This window comes from Limanda limanda, chromosome 10, assembly GCF_963576545.1.
Source record: "Limanda limanda chromosome 10, fLimLim1.1, whole genome shotgun sequence".
NCBI lineage: Eukaryota > Metazoa > Chordata > Actinopteri > Pleuronectiformes > Pleuronectidae > Limanda > Limanda limanda.
The window spans coordinates 8,033,844-8,058,247 of record NC_083645.1 but is presented as its reverse complement, the minus strand read 5'-3'; the positions used below and the strand labels follow the sequence as shown (position 1 = coordinate 8,058,247).

At 41.3% G+C, this 24,404-nt stretch overlaps 2 protein-coding genes across 2 annotated transcripts; one reads left to right on the top strand and one right to left on the bottom strand.

Annotated features, from left to right (window-relative positions):
- Positions 1–522: 522 nt before the first annotated feature.
- On the bottom strand, positions 523–16,499 carry ints6l (integrator complex subunit 6 like). The gene is made up of 18 exons (XM_061080243.1): positions 16,246–16,499; positions 16,049–16,126; positions 12,761–12,910; positions 11,679–11,768; positions 11,300–11,483; positions 11,053–11,175; positions 9,994–10,157; positions 9,194–9,346; positions 8,929–9,061; positions 7,788–7,882; positions 7,567–7,677; positions 6,537–6,752; positions 6,289–6,415; positions 5,920–6,062; positions 5,128–5,359; positions 4,523–5,038; positions 3,612–3,705; positions 523–3,302 (listed from the first exon to the last, which is right to left on the bottom strand). Exons 1-18 carry the CDS (start codon positions 16,354–16,356, stop codon positions 3,200–3,202), a joined length of 2,823 nt encoding a protein of 940 aa, XP_060936226.1. The 5' UTR covers positions 16,357–16,499; the 3' UTR covers positions 523–3,199.
- Positions 16,500–18,222: 1,723 nt separating this feature from the next.
- mospd1 (motile sperm domain containing 1) lies at positions 18,223–23,939 on the top strand. The gene is made up of 6 exons (XM_061079517.1): positions 18,223–18,314; positions 19,733–20,033; positions 20,147–20,222; positions 20,439–20,671; positions 22,486–22,647; positions 23,238–23,939. The coding sequence occupies exons 2-6, from the start codon at positions 19,880–19,882 to the stop codon at positions 23,267–23,269; spliced, it is 657 nt and encodes a 218-aa protein (XP_060935500.1). The 5' UTR covers positions 18,223–18,314; positions 19,733–19,879; the 3' UTR covers positions 23,270–23,939.
- Positions 23,940–24,404: the final 465 nt, after the last annotated feature.

The following is a 24,404-nucleotide window of genomic DNA, read 5'->3' as shown; positions in this document are numbered from 1 at the left end:
TTGAGGAAATTAGTTGTGTGTTTCCAGTAAATCACGGGGTCAAATGATCAACAAGACAGGCAGCAGGAAAACGTCTTTGTTTTCTCATGTGAATTTGTTTTCACTTCAGGCCTATGGGGTACGTCACATATGACGTACCACTACAGGTGTCAAACATTAACAAACACACTCACACTGCAGCTGATAAGAGGCTGAGTCGTGTTCATCATTTTTCAACGCCCTGAGAATCTGGTTCAGATTCAGGGATCACATCTGTAAACTTAAAGGGCACTCGAAGAGCAGATACTTCCCCTACGGCTGATTGGCCACTGGGCCACCATATTGTGGATACACTCACTTCAGACTCTGGATCTGCAGCAGCTGTTCAGAGATAGTGGCAAAGAAAATATAACCTCAGAGACGGAGAGAATAAAACCTGTGGATGTGTTTTTAGAAATACACACAAATTCACACACTGACAGTAAAAACCATTCTACTTATGGTTTATTTTTTTGTTTTCTTAAAAAAATGGAGCATGTTCATAAAACTTTACACTTTTGTATATGCATTTAACAGTTTACAAAATTGGCTTTTAAACATTTCCTTTCAAAATAGTTCATATACTCTGAAATAAACAAATTCACAAAAATAATCTATATTCCTTATGAACATTAAAAAGTACTGTACAACTGTGGTAAAAATGAGGAGAACCAAGGAGGAGTGCTGACTGGTTTGTGTGAAAAGCAGTAGAGTGCAGATAACCAGCTGCTCAACAACAGATGATCGTCCACTGGGCACACATGCACAGATTCCTCTGACTAAAGTTGTAAATCTGGGAATCAATGGAGTGTTTGTTGTGTTGTGCTCAGCTGTGTGTGTGTGGTGAGGGTACCACCTCTAAATGGATACCAACAGCTGCATTCACTGAACCAATGTTGTGTTGCTGTAATGGCAGGTAGGACAACACAAATGCTCAATCAGTAAATCAGTCTTGTGTTTGGTCCGTTCTCAGTACAACTCACTAATGTGTAAAAACAAACAAACTGATACTTCTAGACTCTAGACTATTGTATGACGAATGTTTTCAGGAGCGAGTCAGTACAACTGACTTTTAGTAACATATTGGACCCAGTTTGGACTAAATTTAGAGACTAAATGACCTTGAGAGAGAAATGTTTGAAGCCTCTGAGGAGAGAAATGTGTCTACCATTCAACATTTAGCTTTATCATTTATAGAAGTAACTCTCTTTAGTAAGGAGGCCCCAAAGTCCTAACAGGTGATACTTTTTATCTTGTGTTTCGTGTGCGTACATTACAATAACAAATGAAAAATATCTCATGGGAACAAGTTAATCTATGTGCAGCCAATATTTTCAGCTAATGATAATCGGGTCTCTGTACATTCCAAGGTGAAAATAAAATTTGATTAGCTGAATTCTAACCACCACGGTGAAACCACTATATCGACCATCGGAAGTCGATACAGATCCATATGAATTTGTAGTAAATTATCTTATGCAAATAAGTTAGTAACTAAGTAAGCACAAGATTCTGCAAATAAGATAAAAAATATCACCTGCTACATACTTTAGTATGGAATGTGTATTTTTGTATAATCTTATTCTGTTAAAAGTTTCCAGAACAAATACGGTTTGGTTTGTCATCACTTCCGGCTGCTGCACCCAAAAACACAAAACCTGGACAATTTGAACTCAAAGTTACTTTTTTAGGGCTCTATTAAAAACATTTTTATTGACAGCTGCTTTTTGACTCACTAGGATCAACTAACCCTCCTCGTCTGTCTGATGCTGTGTCCAAGGTATACTTTCGTATTGTTGTTCTACGGCTGCTGCTGTTTGTGCCTTGCCTGTTTGTGTTGCAGCTTGTGCATGCTACTCTTGTTGTGTTGTAGTATGTAATTCAAGTAATGCTTGTTGTCACAGGTTATGCTGTTTTGTTGTATATTGGTGATGAGTGCGCCGAAACGTTTTTGAAGGTGTGTGCTTCTGTCGTTAAGCGTTTTGCCCTTTGCCAGGCTGCCATGGTGAATAAGAATTAGTTTTTAATGACTTGCCTGGTTTAATAAAGATCACTGACTAGATTGACCAAAAATACACATTTCCATCGGGGTATTTTATCGTTGAAATCCTCCTCCACTGAAATTCATGTTTTAAAACTTGTTAAAAGGTCCTTCTTGTGCCTTTTATGTAAAAAGAAGAATTTCAGTAACAGTATTTCCTCAACACTGCAGTAAACAAATGCCAATCGGAAGAAACCAGGGGATTGTAAAGTAACAAACCTAATGACACAAATCCTGTCAAAATGTGGGTGGGGCTTTGTATCTGGAAAAGGCTTCTTAACTGCAGGTGGCGCTGTGAGGGTGGGGAGACATGGACTAGGGGCACCATGGGGGGCACGGCCATATTACTGTTACATTTTAGCCATTTCAAGGCCATGATGGGAAATTTTGAGTTTATCAATCGAAGTTTCAGTAAAGTGATGATATACTTCAGTATATATTGCTAATGCAACTTAAAATCACATCATCATTCTTTGATCCATATTGTCCACCCTTCATGTTAATGCATGTCAAGATCATTAAATGATTATTCTCCCAGTGAAGATGTTCAGTACCAGTATCAACATCAGATATTAACACTAAAAACATGAGAGGGACCCAATCAGATCAGATTCCTCCTGTCGTTCATACAGCTACATGCTATCACTTACTCGCAGTCTTACAAACACTTTTCAGACCAGCTGAAGAAAGGTGTTTTCAAAAATAAAATAACAATAACAGAAATAATCTGTCCTGTCCACGCTCTGTGGGCTTACTGTGTCTGTCTAACGGAGTGTATGTGTGTATGTCTGTGTGTGTGTGTGTGTATCTGAACAATGTGCTGATACAGACAAACGGCGTATGGATGTTTAAGGCATCTGTCAATATAAAGAGGATTATATTTAAAGTCTCTTTAGTCATCCTCAGTGGATCTGTGCTGGAGGCCTCTTCTCCAGCTAAACCCCTGACCTTCCGCCTTTAACAGGATGTGATGTCACAGCACAGGGACAGTAGGAGCGTCGGCTGTCAGTGCATTTGTCCTTTTTACGCCTCCAGCTTCTCAGTCTTTTTGAGGCAAGTCAATGAGGACGTCTCTTCGATGGTGATATTCAACCGTGAACAAAACATACTTCAGTGACAAAACCAGAGATGGCTTCATCACTATCTGCCATTGTCGTTGGAAAGCAGCAAGGACGATGCATGCTTCTCCTCCAACTCAGCAAGGATCAACTCCAGCTGCTGGATCAGAACCCGCTTCTTGAACCTGGTGAACAAAGTGAGAAGAAGCACTGAAATACACATGGAAACAGTATTTATACTGCAAATGACTATAAACTGTAATTATACTGCAAGTTTAAGTCAAGTAAGTTAGAAACCCTCTAGAAACAAGCCAGGAAAGACTCTTTAAGGTTAAGTTGCTTTGAAATGCAATGAAAATATTTAGACACAGGTTTTAATGACACATTGTTGAACATTTGTGTTGTGTGTCAGAGACGGGACTGCTGTCATGCTTTTAAACAGAACAAAAACTCTTCCACTTAATCCTATGATTAAAAAAGCGAGTCACTCTTACCTGATGGCCTCTTTGATGGCGTGTTGGATGAAGTACCTCTGAACATTAAAAGGGCCTTTCACCTGCTGCAGGAGTGACTCTATTGCATCGTAGTCTGGGAAAAAGTACAGAGAAAGACAAAGATGAAGAAACTGTTCAAAAGCTCCAAACATGGCATCTGCGTATTTCTATATATATATTAAAAAAAGAAAAATGTGGGGCAATTATTCCTACCATGCATTGATCTAACCCTAATGACAAAGAAATGTATTTGAGGCTTGATATTTAACAGTTTAAGTATTAACATACTAACTAAAACTATAAACAAATGAAATCACAAATACAACCAAGTTGTATGACGACACCTTTGCAAAATAAATAAAACCTTAAGCTCATTAACTAATAATCTTATTCTATATTTGACTCAAAACACTTCTGGAGAAGTGGGTATAATCAGCCCGTCCAGCAAAGGATTTCAACAGTGTTATAAACAGTGACATGTAAGACTACTTTTGCCTATTAAGCTCGACTAGAAATGGGAAAATTGTAACTTAATTACAGTAATGTAGGGAAAGTGGGAATGTATTGCACACCAGCATAACGCTGAACTACCATCACTACTTGTTAGTGGTGATGGTGCTATTTTTTACCAGGAAGACAAACACAGATATGACCCGCCCTACTCAGCCTCTGATTGGCTTACTCTGATATTCTTATCCTAACTTACCAATCAGAGGCAGAGTAAGGCGGGCAAGGCTTTTGCTGCCCTAGGAAAACATTGACTTTCTTTCAGTACACAAATGAATGATGCGCACAACAGGCGATTAAGAACTGGGTATACGCTTCGCTGACTGAAAAATAAGTGGGTATACACTGCATGCATACCTGCGTATACCCTGCCCTACACTACTGGCTCTACTGCTCTTACTCACTTCGTCCAGGCTTGCGGACTTCCTTTATGACTCGCGTTCGCAGTTCTGCTTGGCTTCCGTCTAGTGGTGCTATGAAAATGGTCTCCAGCATTGCCGGTTCATCGTCAGAGTCGTCGAGCTCGCTCTGCGGACTCAGTTCTTCACAGTTATGTTTATCCTCCAGGGGCTGCTCATCTAGACTATCCTCCACTAGTCTCTCCTCCACTGGTCTATCCTCCACTGGTCTATCCTCCACTGGTCTATTCTCCACTGGTCTCTCCTCCACTAGTCTATCCTCCACTAGTCTATCCTCCACTAGTCCATCCTCCACTAGTCTATCCTCCACTAGTCTCTCCTCCGCCAAGTCGATGTCCTCTTCCTGATCAGCTGCTACCACCCTGGACTTCTCCTCAAGGATCAGTGCAGATGAGTTTTCTACTACAGGGTCCAAATCAGCGGACCAGATCTCCCCCGACTCTGGCCCAAGGCCTCCATCGCCATTACTCTCAGGGACCACCAAGTTGTTGCCATCCACTCCTGCAGAGGTGAAAAATAATTGTTAGTCTCTCAGTGACTTTCAAGCAGTACTGTACAATCACTTCCAATTTGTGTATAAATAGTCATACCTTTGTGCTGTGGGATGGGTTTGATGAGATTCTGCTGCTCTTGAACCGCCACCGGAGTCTTTCCCACCAGCACATGGTTGGTGTTTGCTGGTGGAGTCTGCGGCCGCCGCAGCAACGGGGACATACTTCGCCTTCTCTTCACAGTACCACTTGAGTTGGAATCATTGGAATTTCCTCTTTTCTTACTTTGAGGGCCTGCGACAAACTCATCTGCCTCATCGATCATCATGCCCTGAGATACAGGTTTCAGAGAACAGAACAATTAAAGATAAAAGATACTAAATATTGTATGAAAAAAAGGCCAATGGAGGTGTGGGTGAAGTGTCTGAGTCCACATAACACTTTAGGAGTCTCAGTGTTGCAGCCAAAGTGACCTCTGCAGACGTAACAACAGAAAAAAACGTAACACGCTTCCATACTGTTCGTGGGCAGGATGCGTGTTGGCATACGTTATCTAATTCGAATGTCAGGGCTTGCGGACACAGGAGCAGTATGGAGGCATGTTGTGGGTTTTTTCTGTATTTTTTTTACGTCTGAGGAAGGGCTCACATTTACTTCAATTTTATTGGATTTGTCTGCAACAATGTTTACCCCTGAGAGTCTGTGTTTTGTGGACTCTAACACTTCACCTACCCTTCCAACGGCATAGTGGTGAGTGGAAAATCAGGTCAGGCGGAGAAAGTGTCTCATTCGGACATTTGCGTTCACTCAAGCACCTCCTCCTGAGAAAATACGGAGGAACTGCGGAGTTCAGTGCACGTCTGAAAGCAGCTCATGTCGACATATCTTTACCTTCTTATCCTGTTTGAAAGGATTCCCAAATGTGTGCAGACGTTTCGGTTGGTCGGGGTCAATCTCTCTCAGAGGAGATGGCATCATTTTTAGGTACTCCTGATAGTTTCCCATCTGAGCCACTGGAATACTGTGCAGATAGTCTGACAACCACAAGGAGTTTTATTAGCATTAATATAATTCTAAACGAAATACACAGGATTTCCAATAGAACTTTTGCGTTGGTGTTTGGGGTATGTGGTGGTTTGGGTCGTCAATATCACTAAAAATAGATGTTGTTGCAGACAGTGATGTGTATGTATTAAATGTTCTTATGTTACTCTTGCAAATACCAGAGATATGACTATTCAAAGAAGCAACCTCACATACCTTCGTCTTGCCCTCGGATCAGTTTCTGTGAAGTCCGCAGCAAATTGGAGCGCATTCGGGTGACCTGGTCTAGAAGGTTCCTTCTGGGGATGTCGAAGGCATTTCGATAAGCCTGAGGTTTTAAATCCTGTGAACACATTAGTAAATCTAGTCAGAGAGAACCCACCAAACTGTGCACTTCCCCTGTTTTTCCTGTAACTTAAAGTGTGTCCCACTCTTCAGAAATGTCCTCGCTGTCCTAAATCTACCTTGTTGGGCAGAGCGATCTGGAAGCCAGCAAACTCTTTGAAGTTGATGTCCGCGAGTCGAAGAGGCCCCTCCCCAGTGATTCCCTGCAGCAGCTGCTTGAAGTCTCGTCGGTGGGCTAGAGATAGAGAGCTGGAGTGGTTCTTCACCTTGATGCCAGTTTCCTGAGGAGCTTTCTTCCCCACGGACACGATTAAACGGTCGGACTCAATCTTTGCCTTTAGATCAATAAAAGAACAACAACACTTTTACTGTCTTTCCAGATGATAAAATTCACACTAAAATGAAATTTTGGTTAACGATACTGTTCGTATCACAGACACATTTAAGGATTATGGAGTCTTTTGTCCCAAATATTAATGGTAAACCTCAAGAGAGTTTATTCCTTTATACATTGTCTAATTTAGAAAATACTCCATTATGTTTACATCAATATTTGAAGCACAAACATCATAGACTGAAACCCCTCTCCTCATATCAGAAAAACGGGATACTTCTAATTAAGACAATTCGTGCTGTACCTGTTCTAAGAGATACCGGCTGATGTAAGTGGAAGATTTAGTTTTTCTGAGCATCCATCACTGCTCTAATTATATTTAGAGCAAAAACATGTAGCATACGTAGTTATGTTTCAGTCTAAATTTAAAGGCTCAGTCTGTGGTTTTTAAAACATTTAAATTGCAGCCATATTTACACTATACTAGATATTGATTTAAATTTGTTTATATATTTACTATATATAATTTGACTTTCTTCTGTGCTTATAAATTTTACTGAATGAATGAAACCTTTACGGCATCAGAATAATAAATAACAAATTCCATAGGTTGTGGTATTGAGGTAGACTTTATACTACAACCTGTCAATCAATTTGAACTGAGAATTTCCTTCCAGAGTGAAGATGATCTTCAGTTGAAGGCCACTTTGACAATTGATGAAAACAGATGCTGTATATCCAAGCATGGGCTTTTTTCTCCACTACTATATCTGTCACACTGATGTTAATGAAGGCTGTGAGTGAGAAGTCGTTACCTGCTGACTGAGCTTCTTCAGATAAGAGATGACACTGTAACTCAGGCCGCAGTCCATCGTGTCTGCTATCAGATTAGGTGCACCCATCATCCTCAATGCCTTTTTTAAGGGCTGTTGGATAATTGTGGGGAAACAGTTTTGGGATATAAGTTCATGAGCAAAAACATAATAAATCAATGGATTAAACAATTATCAAAGTAAGTGGCATAACATCAGCTTACCATGAGGTAGTATGGAGGCATCGTCTTCAGGTAAATCTCTAAGGCCTGACGCCACTTGAGGTTTGGTTTTAGTTTGTGCACTTTAAACAAATCATCTGAAAGGAGAAAAAGAAAAGAGGGATGTCTGAGAAAAAAAAAGTTTTTGCTGTTCTGGATCAGTGACCAGTAGGTCGTCCACCTGCTGCTGTACACACAATATTTAAGTGGGGAGTCTAAAACAAGCATTAAAACACAAACTACCTTTTTATCCATCTTAAAACCACATCATCTATTTGTTATAAAATTTTACATTTCATTTAGCTGACGCTTTTATCCAAAGCGACTTACAATAAGTGCATTCAACCATGAGGGTACGAATCCAGAACAACAAGAATCAAGAAAGTACAATTTTCTTCAAGAAAGCCAAAGTTATAGTCCGACTAAATGTGTTTTTAGTGTGGGGTGGAAGATGTGTAGACTTTCTGCTGTTCTGATGTCAATGGGGAGCTCATTCCACCATTTGGAGCGAGGACTGCAAACAGTCGTGATTTTGTTGAGTGTTTAGCTCACAGTGAGGGAGCAAGAGGCTGATTGGCAGATGCAGAGCGGATGCGAGCAGCCGCTGGTAACCAGTGAAGGGAGCGGAGGAGTGGAGTAGTGTGATAGGAACTTAGGAAGGTTGAAGACCAGTCGAGCTGCTGCATTCTGGATGAGCTGCAGAGGTCGGATGGCACTAGCAGGTCAACCTGTCAGGAGAGAGCTGCAGTAGTCTCAGCGTGAGATGACGAGAGCCTGGACCAGAACCTGCGCTGCCTTCTGAGTGAGAAGGGGAAGTATTCTCCTGATGTTGTGCAGCATGAATCTACAGGAACGTGTTGTTACAGTCATGTTGGCAGTAAGGGAGAGTTGACTGTCGAGTGTCACAACCAGGTTCCTAGCAGTCTGGGTGGGGGCTAACACGGAGTTGTCAAATGTTATTAAAGATTAAAAGTTTAATTTGCTCTGTTTAAACCTTGTTATTTGTGATTATGTTTAAAACTAAAGATGTACGCAGAAGTGCTCCAGGAAAAAAGTCCTTTCTACATTCATTTTCAGCTCTGACTCGATGACCCAGAATGTTTGAGGCCAATTTAACGACACAGTTAACTGTCACACATCTTACCGAGAAGTGGGAGAAGGACTGGGAAGTTGTAAGGCATGACGAACAGGTTGACACAGGTCAGAGTGGTGCTGGCTTTAAGGTAGCCAAACGGTTGTCCCAGGTCATTCGGCTTCCCACTGCTGTTCACAAACACCTGAGAACAACAAGATTGTAAATGTTTCTAGTTACTGCGTCTTTGGTAATTCGTTGGTTTTCAGAATAGTCCACAGGAGTGAGAAAAGAAGCAACCCATCAGAGTTGATTGGTTTGTGAATATGTACAGTACCTGCCAGCACATGTGTGGAGATTTCCGTTCCAGGATGTACTGGGTGAGTGGAGAGGGCTCCAGTTCATACTTGTCAAACGGAAGTTTGTCAATCACCATGGGCTCACAGTCCACACAAGAGAAACGCACCATGGGGTGAGCAGAGCGAGGAGGCTGAGAACAGGAGATGGAGACAGATGAAATTGTTATTATCTGTGATTTGGAGCCATGTGACATCTTCGCAACATCAACACAACACTGAAGATTTAAAGACAGTGGAAATCACAGAGCAAGTTGGAGACTGGATGATATTGGCTATGAGTCAAAGTTACTGACTCTGAAAAACACTACTGCCAATAAAAGAGAGAAAAACAGGAAGATAAGAGTGAAAGTAAAAGAGCAGGTTTGTGGGTAAATGTGCGTATGCTGGGAGGTGTACATCTAGAGAGACACAGACGATATGAATTGGGGCTGCATGATATTAGGAAAACATGCAATAACGTTGAATGATGCGATGAAGATATGACTTGCGATAAATAAACAAATGCTTGAGTATATAGTGTTTTAGTCTTTCTGCTTTGGGTCCACTAATCGACCCCATACAGTGAGTAGCATATGCAGGAAGTCTGCTAGGAGTGATAATTTGGGGCTTTTCATACATGTCTGGACCGTAAAAAAGTCATGTTTTACAGTTTGCATGTTGCTATCGCGATGACGGTAAATTTGATTAAATATTGTGCAGCCCTAATATGAATAGCACGTGATAAACAGTGTTTTGTCAAAGGTGCCACTGGGATATTTCTGAGTGTGTCTCAACTCACAAGCGTGGGAGAATTCTGGTCCGGCCAGAAGGACTCTGGTATGGGCCAATGCCCGACTGGCACGCCTGTCTTTGGGTTCGGCCGCACGTATATGAGTTTGTGGCAACTGTGCCACAGCTGATGACTGAAGGACGACACAGGACGACTTGAATCCACAGAGATTTCTGTAAAACAAAGGATTGTATGACATTAGACAGAAGCATTTCTCAGTCAAATGCAAACAATTACAAAAATGGGAATCTGAGAGTTTTTCAGAGTACCACTACTTCACCAATTATAAGATTAAGTATTATTTAAACTACACAAATTTCAATGTTTACTTCAACCACTAAGAAAATAAGTAAGGACGATTTCACAACTAATTGGTTTGTTCTAATGCCAGTTTGGTTCATAAGCAGTGTGAAAACACTTTTTAGGACTGTTCAGACTTTCGGACCAATCACAGGAAGTTGAGTCAGCATTAAACAATAGCGGAAGAAAGAGAAGCGGCTTATAAGGATTGCTTGCACCGACAATACAATGTTTGCATGATTTAATTACAATTCATTTGGCGCATTTTAACTTGTGTTGAGTACTGCGTCTGAAGCTGGCGATCCTGGTGTTAATCCCATAATGATATTACAGTGGCAGAGTAACAAAAAAATGGTCCATTCATTTTCTCCATTCAAACCAAACGAATATTGCCCGCCGACCATGCAGCTCACCAACGTCTGACCCTCGTCCGACTACAAACCAATCAATGTCAAGTATAGGTAGATACAGCTCACGTAGCTAACTGGATCAAATTAAAAAATGTAACAAAGAAATTAACCTTGGTAGATCATGATCATGGTTTGAACTTTTAGGTGTGAGAAAATCAAGTTACCTCAGAACTTTCACCTGTTTTACTGCTCAGTGTCTTTGCTCTAACTATCTGCGATGAAATAATATGCTTAGTAAAATGTCCTGCACTTCTTTTAGAATCCACTCGATTCATGTTTTGACTGTCCCTCTGAGCCATTTAAAATGTTGTGTATACCAAGCTGTTAAGACAAGACAAGGCAGTGTATGAAAACTCACCTTCCCCAATGGGATCTGGCCCTGTCTTCTCAAAATTAATAACAACTCCACTTTGGACCTTTTGAACCAGAGACTCCAGACACTGGTTCAACATCCTCTGTGTCCGTACACAGTATGATCGCCCTGAAAAGAAAAAACACACAATGATCACATAATATTGTAGAAGTATTTATTGAGTGCTGCCAAAAAAAGTTTAGACACACACAACGAATGACTCCACATGCCAAAGTAAAAGAAAATGCCGAACCTCCAGTAACTTCACACATCTGGGTGATTGAGGACTCGTCTGTTGGGACGCTACCGAGCTGCTCGTTCTCTGGTGTTGCTGCTCCCGGCAGCCTCAGCACCAACGCAAACAGACGCTGGTCCCACCGAAAGGGCTCTTTGGTCAGTTCACTGCCAGCCAGAGGAGAGTTCAGAGGCAGGTGCAGCTGTGACATGCCGGGTTAAAGTGAGACACATAAGAGAGGACATTAGTAAGTGACAACCAATTCCACTGTTATACAACTTTGCACTTAAAATTAAAAAACTGAAAATGATTACATAAACATTTTATAAAACATCTGACAGTATCGGTGGGTGCAGTGCATAGTGGTGCGGCCACATTATTATGTTCTTAATCTCACCTCATCTGGCACCCCAGAGCTGTGCGTAAGCTTGTTCCCATCGGTGATAGTGATGATCACAGATGGCTCGAGGAAGAAAGGGTTTCGTCCCTGAGAGTGAAATGATAACATTCAGCAATTAAATCCCAGCTCAGCCAAACGGTGACCCCATTTATTCCAACAAGCCTGACTTCATTTCCTCATTTTCCAGACCAAATTCACTCTTGTGAGCTGTGTTTTAAAAAACAGTGATGGTAATATACACTGTAGGTATACTGTTTAAACAGAGGTTTGACTTAAACACAGTATTTGGTTTGGTATTAGCATCACACCCCTGATAAGCCCCTTGTATGAACTGTGTTGAAACTCGTTTTCTTTGCTTTGTGTCAGGATGCATCTGAGACTGTGTCCTTGTGTTACACGTTACAGACGGAGGCTTCTACCACTGTGAGCTGTAGGGGTCAGACTTGATCAATACAAATACACAAACATTGACATAGTAGATTTATGAAGTCCTGATTCAAACTAGTTTATTCATATCTGCATTCAAGTCAAGCTTTGGAGAAAAGACAGTGTGAGGAGCGGATGACAGTGATGACTGAGGACAGATGGAGTGGATTAAACTTCAATAAGATTCAGTAGTCTTAGTCTCCAGGTAAAGTAATCATTAAAAACTTCCCAAGAATTCACATATGCTGTTGCCAGACATACGCTTTTATACAGATTTTCACAAAACCTATTTAACATTGCGAGATAGGACATTTTCACCAATTTGCCAGGGAATAATAATAGAAACTTGCTGAGAAAACATCTGATATATTTAGATATCTATGAGTGTGTGTAATTTGGTGCAGCTTGATTCAAATTTAAGGGGACTGTTGGGGCTTGGCAGAGTTATGCATTCTACTAAATGTCATTCTAGTTTAATAAAACCAAGCAAATGTGTTTTTATGTAATAATTGACCTGCAACTAAGCAAAAATGGAAATTACAAAGTATTAAAGCATTGAAGAAGGAGGAATAGTTCTACTATTCACTTGTAGCAACACATGAATCTGCTGCCAAATACATGTATATGCGTTATAGGATTTTGGTGTCAAATACCTGTCCATAGTTGTCGATGCCAGAGACGAGGCGGTTGAGGTTAAGCAGGTCAAAGGCTGTGCGTAGAGCGTGACCTAGTGTGGTCAGCCCTGACGCCTGCAGGTTCTTCAGCTCGCACATGAAGGTCGCATGATTCTCCTTCCAGCCTGCCTGAAATACAAACATCAACAGTGGGCTAAATTCACTGCACAGCAGGAAACCTGACAATGCAGCAGAGTGAACAGCCACACACAGAAATAGATCCAAACCCAGATACCCAGACTTTGTTAGTACAAACAGAACAAGTTCTGTTCAGGGACCATCACAAACCCTTCCATGTTGAGCATTTGACTGTCACCTTTGTCAAGTTTAAAACTTTTAATGACAAATTAGTGACCGCAAAATGAGATCAGGTCATGTGAAGCTCTGGAAATAGATGATAATATTGTGGAGTTCAGACCCACATTTGAGCTGGATGGTGCCGCTTAAAAATGGTTAGGGTTAGAGTCTACTTTCATAAATGACGAGCATCCCAAAATACACTCCCTACTGCTGCCCTGTCCTCTGTGACGGAGATCCACTCCCACAGGGCAGGATGTGGCCGTGTGACTGCTCTTGGACTTTTCTCCAGGGAGGTCAAGAACCTTATTGCTGCAGCTTCATGCTTAATCTAAGGATGACCTGCAAGCTTACCACTTCCTTTAATGGGAGAGGACAGAGGAAGCTAAGGACGTACACAGAGAGAGGTGGAGAAAAAGTGTTGAAGTGTCTCAACATGTATGCTCTGAATCAAAAAAGTGGGTTGATTTTTGGATTATCATGAGATATCATTGAATAACATTAATTTGGGTAGAATTTCCAGAAAAGGGCAGAGCATTACGTGAATGACGTCAGATAAATGCTGGGCACTCATACAAGCAGCCTCACTGGGTTGCTGAAGCAACAATTAAAGTGGAAGCACACATTCACAGTGGCAGAAGCAAAGAAACCAAACAAACAGACTCTTCTGTAGGCAATCAGAAATGTAAGGCTTGGCTTGCACTCAATAATTCAGACCACAGAATATTTCTATTTTCTTCCTGCCCAACCTCCTCACTCTCCCTCTACATGAACAATTTATTTTCTCTGTAACTGTGCAATCAGAGAATCGCCATTCAGCATAACCTTGTCCTTTCATCATAATCCTCGGTACACACACCAGGCAGAAGACAACAAAGCAGAAGGCACTGAAGATAAAGATAAGAAGATATGTTGATGATGGACTCTACAACAAGGGAGAAGCAATTGCAGATGAAACCTGGATGATTTTATGTGAGGGAGGAGAACTAGATCTTGGATTATTTGGCTGAGATGACAATTTAATGCATTTTTCGAAAATCTGGATTTGTGTATACTGCAATGACTTGAGTAGAAACATTTTAGGTATCATTAATGACAGCAACAATGCAATTTGTTGTCATTCCAGCCCTATAATCACGTAAATCAAAATAACGTTGTAATGTTTCAAGTGCTGAGGCTGTGAGCTGAGAATGATCCTTTTTCCCTTTTCAATATGGAGGTCAATAAAGAGCCAGATATAGCCTGTGTTATTTTAAGGCTTGCGCAGCTTTAAGCATTAGCACTGAGCAAGACTGTACATTAGTTAATAGATGAAATACAAAACATTATTTCCATTCTTCACAGTTGTAGATATATTGAAATAAACTGTTATTGTCTGTAGAATGGAGTGTGGCCATGCACTAAATACACTGCAGTGAAAGTACAATGACATATGATGGTTGCTCAAAGTTATATTTGAGTAAGGACAAGTGGTTAGTCTTAGAAATTAGCTCAGTTTATGAATCAAACTGGGACATATATTAAATTAATATTAGAAAAAGGCATTTCATTATAGGTTAATTTACATAATACTCATACTGTTTAAGATATTGAGCATAATTATTTATTCAGTGTAAAAATGTAAGAAGCCCTAGAAGTGAGAAACACTAATAATATACAATTTAAAAGTATAATTAACTACATAAATCATAGTGATGGATTTAAAATGAAAAAATATTTTACTTGCACAAATTCATACTTTGCCAGCTCTCATTCTCAAATCACTTAAGCTGCACATTTAATTGTTTAATTCTCTTTCCATTTCATGTTTGTTGCTTGTCCGATAAAATAACAGTGCATTCCTACTGCAAAGGCATATAATGAACAGTGTATAAAATAATACAACATTATTATTATATAGTAATGTCACAAATTACTGTGATATTTTACTGCAATATTGTTAGCAACGTAATGAAAACTGAACCTTTAAAAGTATTGTAAAACCAAGAGCTTATAAACTAGTAATTACGTTTTACTTGCACAACATTTTGCTACATATGCCTCTGTATCGATATTCTAACCCTCACTATAGCAACTCCAAGATTGCATTATTATTTTCTTTCCTTAGCATTATCTATTCGGGTCATGATGCATGCAAACAAATATAAAACAAACTATTGTGTGGGCCTCCAGGCATTACTGGCGTGGGACAAAGTAAGTAGCAGAGCATATTGTGTTGACAGAAGTGCTGGAGTGTTATTTGTAGACAGTGTTAGCCAAGAGATTTGTAATACACCAGTCACTGATGCAGATCAGGGAGTTCAGGTGCTGCGAGTTGTTATAAATGTGTTTTTATTGGGCAGCAGGAGCTCAGAGGAGATGTAAGCCAGGTCATAAAACATGTCATCAGATGAGTGGTGAAGATGGCTCTGCTGACATGAGACCACGTCACAGATCCGGATGGGTGTGCGTGACAACTAGGGTTTGTTTGCTGAGGCCACGATGCTCATGATAAATAACGATCTCTTTAATACAGATCAATTTCTTCTACCGAGCTCGCATAAAGATTAAAGATAAAAAAAATAAAAGAATAAAAACGTCACGGTGGAGGGGGTTTATCAACTTTCAGACCAGAGTGGCCAATGGTAATGCGCTGATGAGGCAAGGGGCGGGGTTAAACACGATTGGCAGGCTCTTTGGCCAATCGTAACGCGGTACGGTGAAAAAAAAGGGCGCAACGTCATAGGCAATAACACATCTCCCCGCCTCCATCTCAACGCCCGAGACTTTTCTCAACACAAAAGCAAAATGTCGGCTGGATGTGGCAGTGCATCTCCGGGGCTGCGGGTTTCTGGACCAGACACAAAAAGACGTTTTCCGCCTCACGGGGGGAAGCCGCCCAGCACTGACTCCATCCGCGACGGACAATAAAATCAAAAACACCTTGGTCTTGTCAAATGTAAAAAAAAATGGTTATCAGCTGCTAATTACCTTCACTCCGTATGGTGGATCATCGAATGTAACTAGCATGTACCTGTCGCCTCTACTAGCCGGGTCTCGGGCACGCAGCTGTCAGAAAAAAGGAAAAACCAAAAACAACATGTATTAATTTCGCTCGACCTTGCCCCAGGAACCCGAAGCTCACCGAGAAGCTGCACATTTTGCTGAGAGGTGAAATCCTTCTTTACCTTCATAAAGACCTCAACCGCGCCTTTAGCAACGTCCAGATACGTCGTGCCCAAATAAGTGCGCTGATTCATAGAGGCGGACGTGTCTAACAGGAAGAGTAAGATAGGCATTTTAAATGGCGAGCCGCGGTGCTACTATGCTTTTCTAAAAGGACTGGTGTCCACACACAGGAGCTCTCAAGCAGCTCACACATGTGTGTGTATTGGTTCGGATAAGCGCCCCCCCCCTCCAGCAGAGGGCCGCTGCCTGTGGCCTCTCTCTGTCCGCCCCGCGACAGCTCTGAGCCGCCTCGCTCTGTTCAGCTCCGGCTTCGGACCCACGGGAACGCCCCCGCCAGCTCAGCCGCGGCGCCATTGGCTGAGCCCCCTTTTCCACAGACCACGCCCCTTCCCCATATATTAATATATAACGAGGACGCCATGGCTGGTGTGCAGAGTGCCTCCTTCTTCATACTCCAGTGTGTATGTTAAAGTGTGTATAATACGATCGTTACCACTAAGTGACCTGCCTGGTTTAAAGTGAGACAACTGGGATCTGGAGCTGTTCAGATCATATTCAATGTTCCTGCCACATCCACAACCTCCATCACCACACACACACGTTTGCATAGTTTTCCTTATTGGGACTTTGCATTGACTTCAATTGCTTGTGTACGCCCCAACAAAAACCTCCTCCCTAACCTTACCTATGACCAGTCCGTGCACAACCAGAGCCAGAACCTGACCACACTTCACATGGTTCCATTGACTGTAACCTGGAGCTCAGAAAAGAGGTTTTGTCTCATCAGGACCAGGCTTTGTTTAGTCCCCATGAGGTCCACTGGTCCTTACAAGGTCAGGGTTCCTGCTGAGAAAAGTCCCCAGAGAGGGCACACACACTCACACTCTCTTGTTTCTCTATAGTTCTGAGGACACTCATTGGCATAACACATTCCCTAGCCCCCTACCCTAACCTAAACCTAATTCTAGCATAAACCTAATTCTAACCCTAACCCTATTATAACCCTATCCTAAACCTAATTCGTACCTAAACTGTATATAACCTAAACCTATGTCTAACCCTAACCTTAACCTTATTCTAACCTCAACCTAATTCTTACCTTAACCTTTGGCTCATTCTGACCTAAACCTAATTCTAGCCAGACCTTAACCTTAAGTCTCAAGTCTTAACCCTCAAACAAACACACACACAAGCACATCACCTCTGATTCTCTCCCTTGTCACTCTTTTGCTGCGTTCATGATCCCTCACAAGCTCCACCCATCCAACTGGCTTAATAAGTATTTAAGTTGAACATGTTGTAAGTACATCAATAGGTCATAATGTGTGTACCTAGGACGTTGGCAGCAGGGTTAGGTCGTAGACTAGAGAGAGAAAATGCACAATTCGTTTAGACACAATGGACATATATGAAGTCACTTTCACCACAGCCCTCATCATCATGTTCCACGTTCTCTCCGACACCCCATGAAGGCAACATCGCTGGTACATGAAAGGAGATTACATCAAAAGAGTTTTTTTTTTAAATACATAAATACACTCCATAGATTTAAAGGTCAGTGGAAAGTCATGGTAGCTGAACCCAGACACAATGTAATAAGATGTAGGTGTCTGATTACAGTTACTTTGGCAGCATACTGCAAACTGTATACAATTGCATTTGTGGTTTTCATTTGCTTCCCTTAAAAACAGGTTGGATAAATTATTTTAGAAATTTTTTAAATTTGTATTTTATTTTTTACAATTAATAAAGTACCGCGGATGCAGAGGGAATCTTTTATTCGTTAATAATGATCAATGATACAAATGCAGTGGTATCATGTGGGCATTTATATTCCGTATCACAACGTGATTAACGAGCCTTTAAACGACATCCATTGAGTCTCTTATGTACGAGTTAGTTACTTCTTCCGCTTTGTTGACGTCTCACGCGTCCTGTGCCTTCCCAGCATCCACCGCGAGCTCTGCAGCATATTATTGACAAAGAGAAGAGGCTGGAGGGAACAACAACAGGGCGCGATCACACGCTCACACACCGCGGAGACTCGGACCTGTGTGCTGACAACAAGGTAAAACCCTCCGCTGGCTGCTTGTCTTCATGTAGGACGTGTCTCGGTTGTGTCCTGTGTCATGACACCGAGCACAGACAGCGTTAAGTGGCGATCGGCTATCACCTGGGCTCGGGCTAGCAGGCTAATGCTAGCTAACGTCACCAGCCCTGGTTAGCATTTCACTGTAACGATGTGTTAACAGGGTCCGTGAGCATTATGTTTTCTTTCTATTTCCATTTCTAATAAACACTGGAGCGTGAAGACCTTATATCTGGCGTCTGTTTACGCTGTCAGTCACGATTACGCTGCACTTTGAAGGCAGGCTACAGTACGGGCTTTAAATACATTCTTTAAATACATTCTTTAAATACAGTCGTTAAATGTGAATATGACGAACCACAAAATATGACTCCTCGGGAGGGTTGAGCGAGTTCAGCAGAGCTTAGTGGACTTGGACGTGACTGTATCGGGATGTTCACGTGTACGTGGAAAACAAACGTGTTGATCGCCTCTTGTGTTGCGACACCACGAGCCCCTGGTTCCTCGAGGGGCACCGTAACCATGTAAACACGGAGACACGTGACCGGACACGCCGAGCTCCTGTTTGTCTGAGCCTCACTTGATTAAGATTCATGTTTTTCATGTTGAAAAAGTGATGAGGAAAAAGCAAAACATGTGTTTATCTGTAATTAAAACAGATTTTCCCTGTTATACTATAGTGAGATAAAGAATGTTAGCACTAGCATATGAGTGTGCACTGGTGCCTTTGAGAGTATTGATGAATTAGCTTGTGTAAACTGTGCTAAAATAGCCGGGTGCCACTGCTTCATGTCAGCTGAAGCAGTGGCACCTCATAACAGGTTGGCATTGTAACTTTGGGCCAAGCTGATATATTGTTTTTCTTTTCTTTTTTTCTCACCAGTGTTATTTCCTGCCTAAAACATCCACAATTTATTTAGTTGTAGATCAAACCTTGTTAGTGGATCGTACAGTTTAAGCTTTAGTGCATAAGTCACAGCAGAATATTGATGTGCAAAAAAACTACACACAGCAGATGAATGCATGGAATAACACAGCACTCGTTGGAACATATACCTCCTTGAAGGCCCAAGACTCCTTAAATTCACACAAGCTGCACCAATTGTCCCATACTCATATATATCCATTCCGTGAGTGCCGGATTATTTTAGTTTTTTAGAAAAATGCCATATCTTGCAATGTTAAAGAAAGTGACCAAATCACCTGGACCTGCCGCTTTATCCAGATCTGCATCAATATTTAATGGAGTCTTCTCTGACCTCAACAAAGTTTTGTGAAAATCTTGTTTTTTCTTACAAACTATGAAATGTAGTAGAACAAAAACAACAAGTGTCACAGATTGTGAATATGTGTCATTGTGTAACTGTACTTCATTATCCTACTTTGTTACTTCACAGTGTCTTGTCATGGCGCTAAGAAGCTGAGGGCGGGAAGTGCCGTTTCCACCGAAAGGGAGTTTTCACAGCTTGATAGTGGGTAGAGAAGGGTGGGGGGCCCAGCAGGCAGACCGTGGACGGGGAAGGGGAAGAGCTCAGCTGGAGCCAATGCAGCAGCAGCATCGACAGCCTGAGCTGGTGGAAGGAAACCTTCCCGTGTTCGTGTTCCCCACTGAGCTCATCTTCTACGCAGATGACCAGACGTCCCACAAGCAGGTGCTCACCCTCTACAATCCCTATGAGTTCGCCCTCAAGTTTAAAGGTAAGTGGGCAGAGGGAAACACAATTCACCTCATGCTTCTGTGTACACTGTATCACATTTGGGAATTCTCTCTGAATGGATTGGTAACTTGTGCACTTGTTGATTTTTGTCAGTGCTCTGCACAGCGCCAAACAAGTACACTGTGGTGGATGCCACCGGTGCCGTCAAGCCACAATGTTGCGTTGACATGTGAGTTTGTTTTTTGTGTGTAGGACATTTATTTTTCATGCAGTGGTACGCCACCAAACATATTTGAGGTTGTTATTCATGCCCATGTCTTTGTTGTTCATTGATTTAAAAAAACTATTAGTAGGGTGCAAGGCAGTGTTAGATTTATATCTCCTGTCAGTTTGGGTTGTTTATACAGCTGACCTTCCCACCTTGTTAAATAATGTGTCCACACAGAGTCATCAGACACAGAGATGTGCGGGCCTGCCATTATGGGGTGTACGACAAGTTCCGACTGCAGGTGTCGGAGCAGAGTCAGAGGAAAGCTCTGGGTCGCAAAGAGGTGTCAGCGACGCTCCGCCCCTCTGCCTCACAGGAGCCGCCCAGCCCCCGGCCCCTAGATGATGAACGCAGAATCAAAGAGCAGTTTGCAGAAAGCGAGTTTTTTGAACAGACTTCATTTCAGACAGGTGAGTAGAGCTGCCTGTTGCATGGTTCTGTCCCTAGATGGCGCCAAATGCTTATAAAAGATGTGCAATAATGGACATGAAAATACCCCTATTAATATCTACCTACTAACTTACCTATGATTTTTTTTTAAACGTGATCATTCTAACCTTCACAGACGCACTCTGACAGTGTTAGTATTATCATGCACAGGTTGTAATAATCTTCTGATTCACATTTGTCACCAGACAAGTAGGTGAATATGAAGTGTCTTTTTTTCCTCCTACACCATGTTTACCTGTTTCCTGTTTATATTCTCGCTCACATACTGGTATAACAAATAGGTGAAGGATGGGGTATGGGCTAAGGGAGAACCTATACATTTCTGGAGTGGAAGGTGGGGGGTGCATTCAGATTTTTTCCCCCCATTTCCTTTAGCATGGCGAAATGGGGAATTAGCTTTTAGGGAGATTTAGCTCTTTGATTGGACAAAGCCCCAGTGCTGAAAAATATGGTTTATCTTCATTATGAGTCAATGCTGTAACTGCATTTACCAGTTTGCCAATCCTATCACTCTTCACTGCTTTGTGTTGTTAATCCGAGTACATATTGTAGTTATACTGTTAGTCAACAGTTTTAGTTTCATAAACCCTGTCTGATCTTATTCTGTAGCTACAACATTCTTTTAGGTCAAGCTCCCTCTCTTTGACGAGAATGAAAATAAGTTTGGCTTTTCTTTGCCACAAAATCTGTTTAAGGCACATAAGTCTGGTGAATAGTTTATATATCTCCTATATCAAGCAGCAATGACATGATCCCACTAACAAGCCCTGTTTGTGAATCAAAACTCTGATCATACACTGTGTCCTCTTTCTCTCCGCCTCCTCCAATGTTGTCTAAACACTATTAAAAGCACATCAGTGAGCCGCACCTTTGCACTGGGAATCCTCCTCATGCATTACCATGAGCGTGGACTCTAGTTTATTTTGAGTCAATCCCACACACTGAGCCGCTGTTGGAAATACTCAGCAGACTATAGAAACAAATGTGTGCTAGAAGATACTTTCCATTTACAAATACACTATTTATTCCTGTTTGAGTAATGTTTGCTAAAGTTCAAAGTACAGTTATTAGAATGTAGTGACATCTAGTCTGCATGTTGCAGCCATAGGTTGCAGCTGAATATCCCTCACCTAACCTTCCCCTTCCTAAAATGGAAGAGAACCTGTGGAAACCCTCAGTTCGCATAAAAACTCAAAAGATGTTAAGTTTGAACAGTTTGGGCGACATTTAAAAAACATGGCAGCCTTCATAGAGCAGACCCGCTATATATTATTTAAATATAAAGGGCCCATTCTAGTGTAAAGAAAACAATTCGTACAAATTAGATGAAACACAATAGTGAAAACATCACCAGGATTATTTTTTGTCTTTTATTTCTGCCGATAGATCCCTATCACCTAAATCTTACCAACTGAACTTTTTAAGTAGCCCATTTTTAAGTTATATGAATAGTTTATAATTTATTTCAGATTTTTATTGTATTTTTCATTTTTTTTATCCAATTATTTCCCTATTAATGTTTTAATTTAGTGGCCTATGTGAAGCGAGTTGCAGTGTTTTTTAAAATAGCTCTATAAATAAACATCAAACAGTGAGCTACAGGCCAAGAGCCACAGACCAGCGGGGGATCTCTGAAAGTAAGACACAGTTACATGTTGTTGGTTTGGGGCTTTTTATATGATTTATTTTTACACCCTTAGAATAATTCTGTGAACTTTTGTAAATGATGAATCTGATCGCAGTGTATCCCTGTGTGTGTGTGTGTGCTTGGTAGAGAGCCGTCCTGTTGCCGGAGGACCCAGTCTGCTGACGGTGCTGCTGGGTCTGGTGTGTATGGCCGCCCTGATGCTCCCGACGCTGGGGGAGCAAGACTCTACTGTGCCTCTCTACCTCCACTTAAGTGTTAACAAGAAACTTGTAGCTGCTTATGTTCTCGGTAAGTGAGAGGACTCACTTCGGTGGATAATATTATTAATAACAACTTAATTTATTGAGCACGTATAAAATGCTGCACAACAAAAAAACTAATAGAATTCAGAAGGAAGTACATAAATAATATTGGAAACCCCAAGTTAATTTAGGAATATACAAGCAATTTTTTTTTTTTATGAGACTTCAAAGAAAACGTCTTAGTCAGCCTTATTTCCTAACACAATTCATTCCAAAGCCCTGATGGAAAAAGTTCTGTAACCCCTAGTTTCCTGACTAGAACCAGGAAGTGACACAGACCCTTGCCTGAAAATTACAAGCTGTGCAAAGGTAGATGAGGAATGAAAAGGTCAGAGATATAACTTGGGGTCAGGCCAAGAAGAGCCTTAGAAGTAATCAGTGACATTTTAAAATCAATCCTATTACAAACAGGGAGTCAATGTTAAAACGATAAGGCCCTTAGTTCTAGCTAATAGCCTAGCTGCTCGCTAGGACAGAATGAGGTTGCATTTAAATTGGATCTACGCTGATATTTTTGTATATTTTGTTAATATGAAATGACATTGTGTATCTGTGTTGTCTCCTTTCATATTATAGGTCTTCTTACAATGGTCATCCTACGCACATGAAGCGCTGGGAGCGGAGGACGAGGAGGAGGGACGAAAATGATCCAAAAGACTAAAGAAAACATTCTCACACCAGAGGCTCCACTACGCTTCAGTGTGTAGAGCTGACAGCAGGGGACGGGGGTCTATTATTATTTTAAATCGCCTCGTCCCCTCATACATACATTTTTTTTAGCATTCTTGTTTTTAAATCCTCACATGTATTGTGTTAATGCATACATTTACACAACACTGAACTGATGCAAACAGGAGAAACCTCCGGAGTGTTGGTGTGAGAGGAGCCGTCCCTGAACAGGGTCTGTGAAGAAACATGACGCCACTCGCCCAGAGTTGTCCTGTGGCCTCATATTGCCTGTGTCTGTATTTCTGTGGTCAATATTAGTTTGAAGGAATCCACATGCGAACATGATACCATGTATATAAAGCCATTCAAGTTTTGTCATGTTACTCACATGTAACCATCATTACATTCAATGTTTTGAAGCATTTTCAGTGTAGACGTCATGCATCTTGCAAGCGTTGATACCATTTTTGAGTGAGTTCTTTTTTTTCCTGCAGTATGATACTTATACATGTCAACAAAAGAAAATATTTTTTCTTTTGTTTGCCGTATTATGTCAATGCTACATCAAATGTTTAATAAAGTCTCCATACATCTGTCTGGTATAATGTTCATAGATCAAATCAGGGTTTTTCTTTGACATTTTTAAAGGGTTGATCAGGAGTACACAGATTGACAATTACATCTCGTCAGCTTTGTAATGTGAGGTAGGAAAAACAATCCCTAATCCCTGTGTAATCAGGTTTGACATCGGAGAAGAGTCATTGTTTACAGAGCAGTAGATACGATTAAGACTGAGATCTTACTGTGGCCACAAGTGCATGGTTGATATTTCATATCAGTAAATGTGTGTAGTTGTGCCTAAATCTTTGTGAGAGCCATTTTGGGCATAGACCTTACAGAATGACCATATTTTGACCAGTCCTCACCTTTTCAAACAGTGGTTAAGGTCACAGTAAGGGACTAGGGAATGATATACCAACGAATGTCCTGACTAAGATACAAGTACAAGAATGCTTTGGGTCAGGTAACACAAATGTGGGTGCCTAATGTTAGTGGGTGTAATGTTCTCTGAAG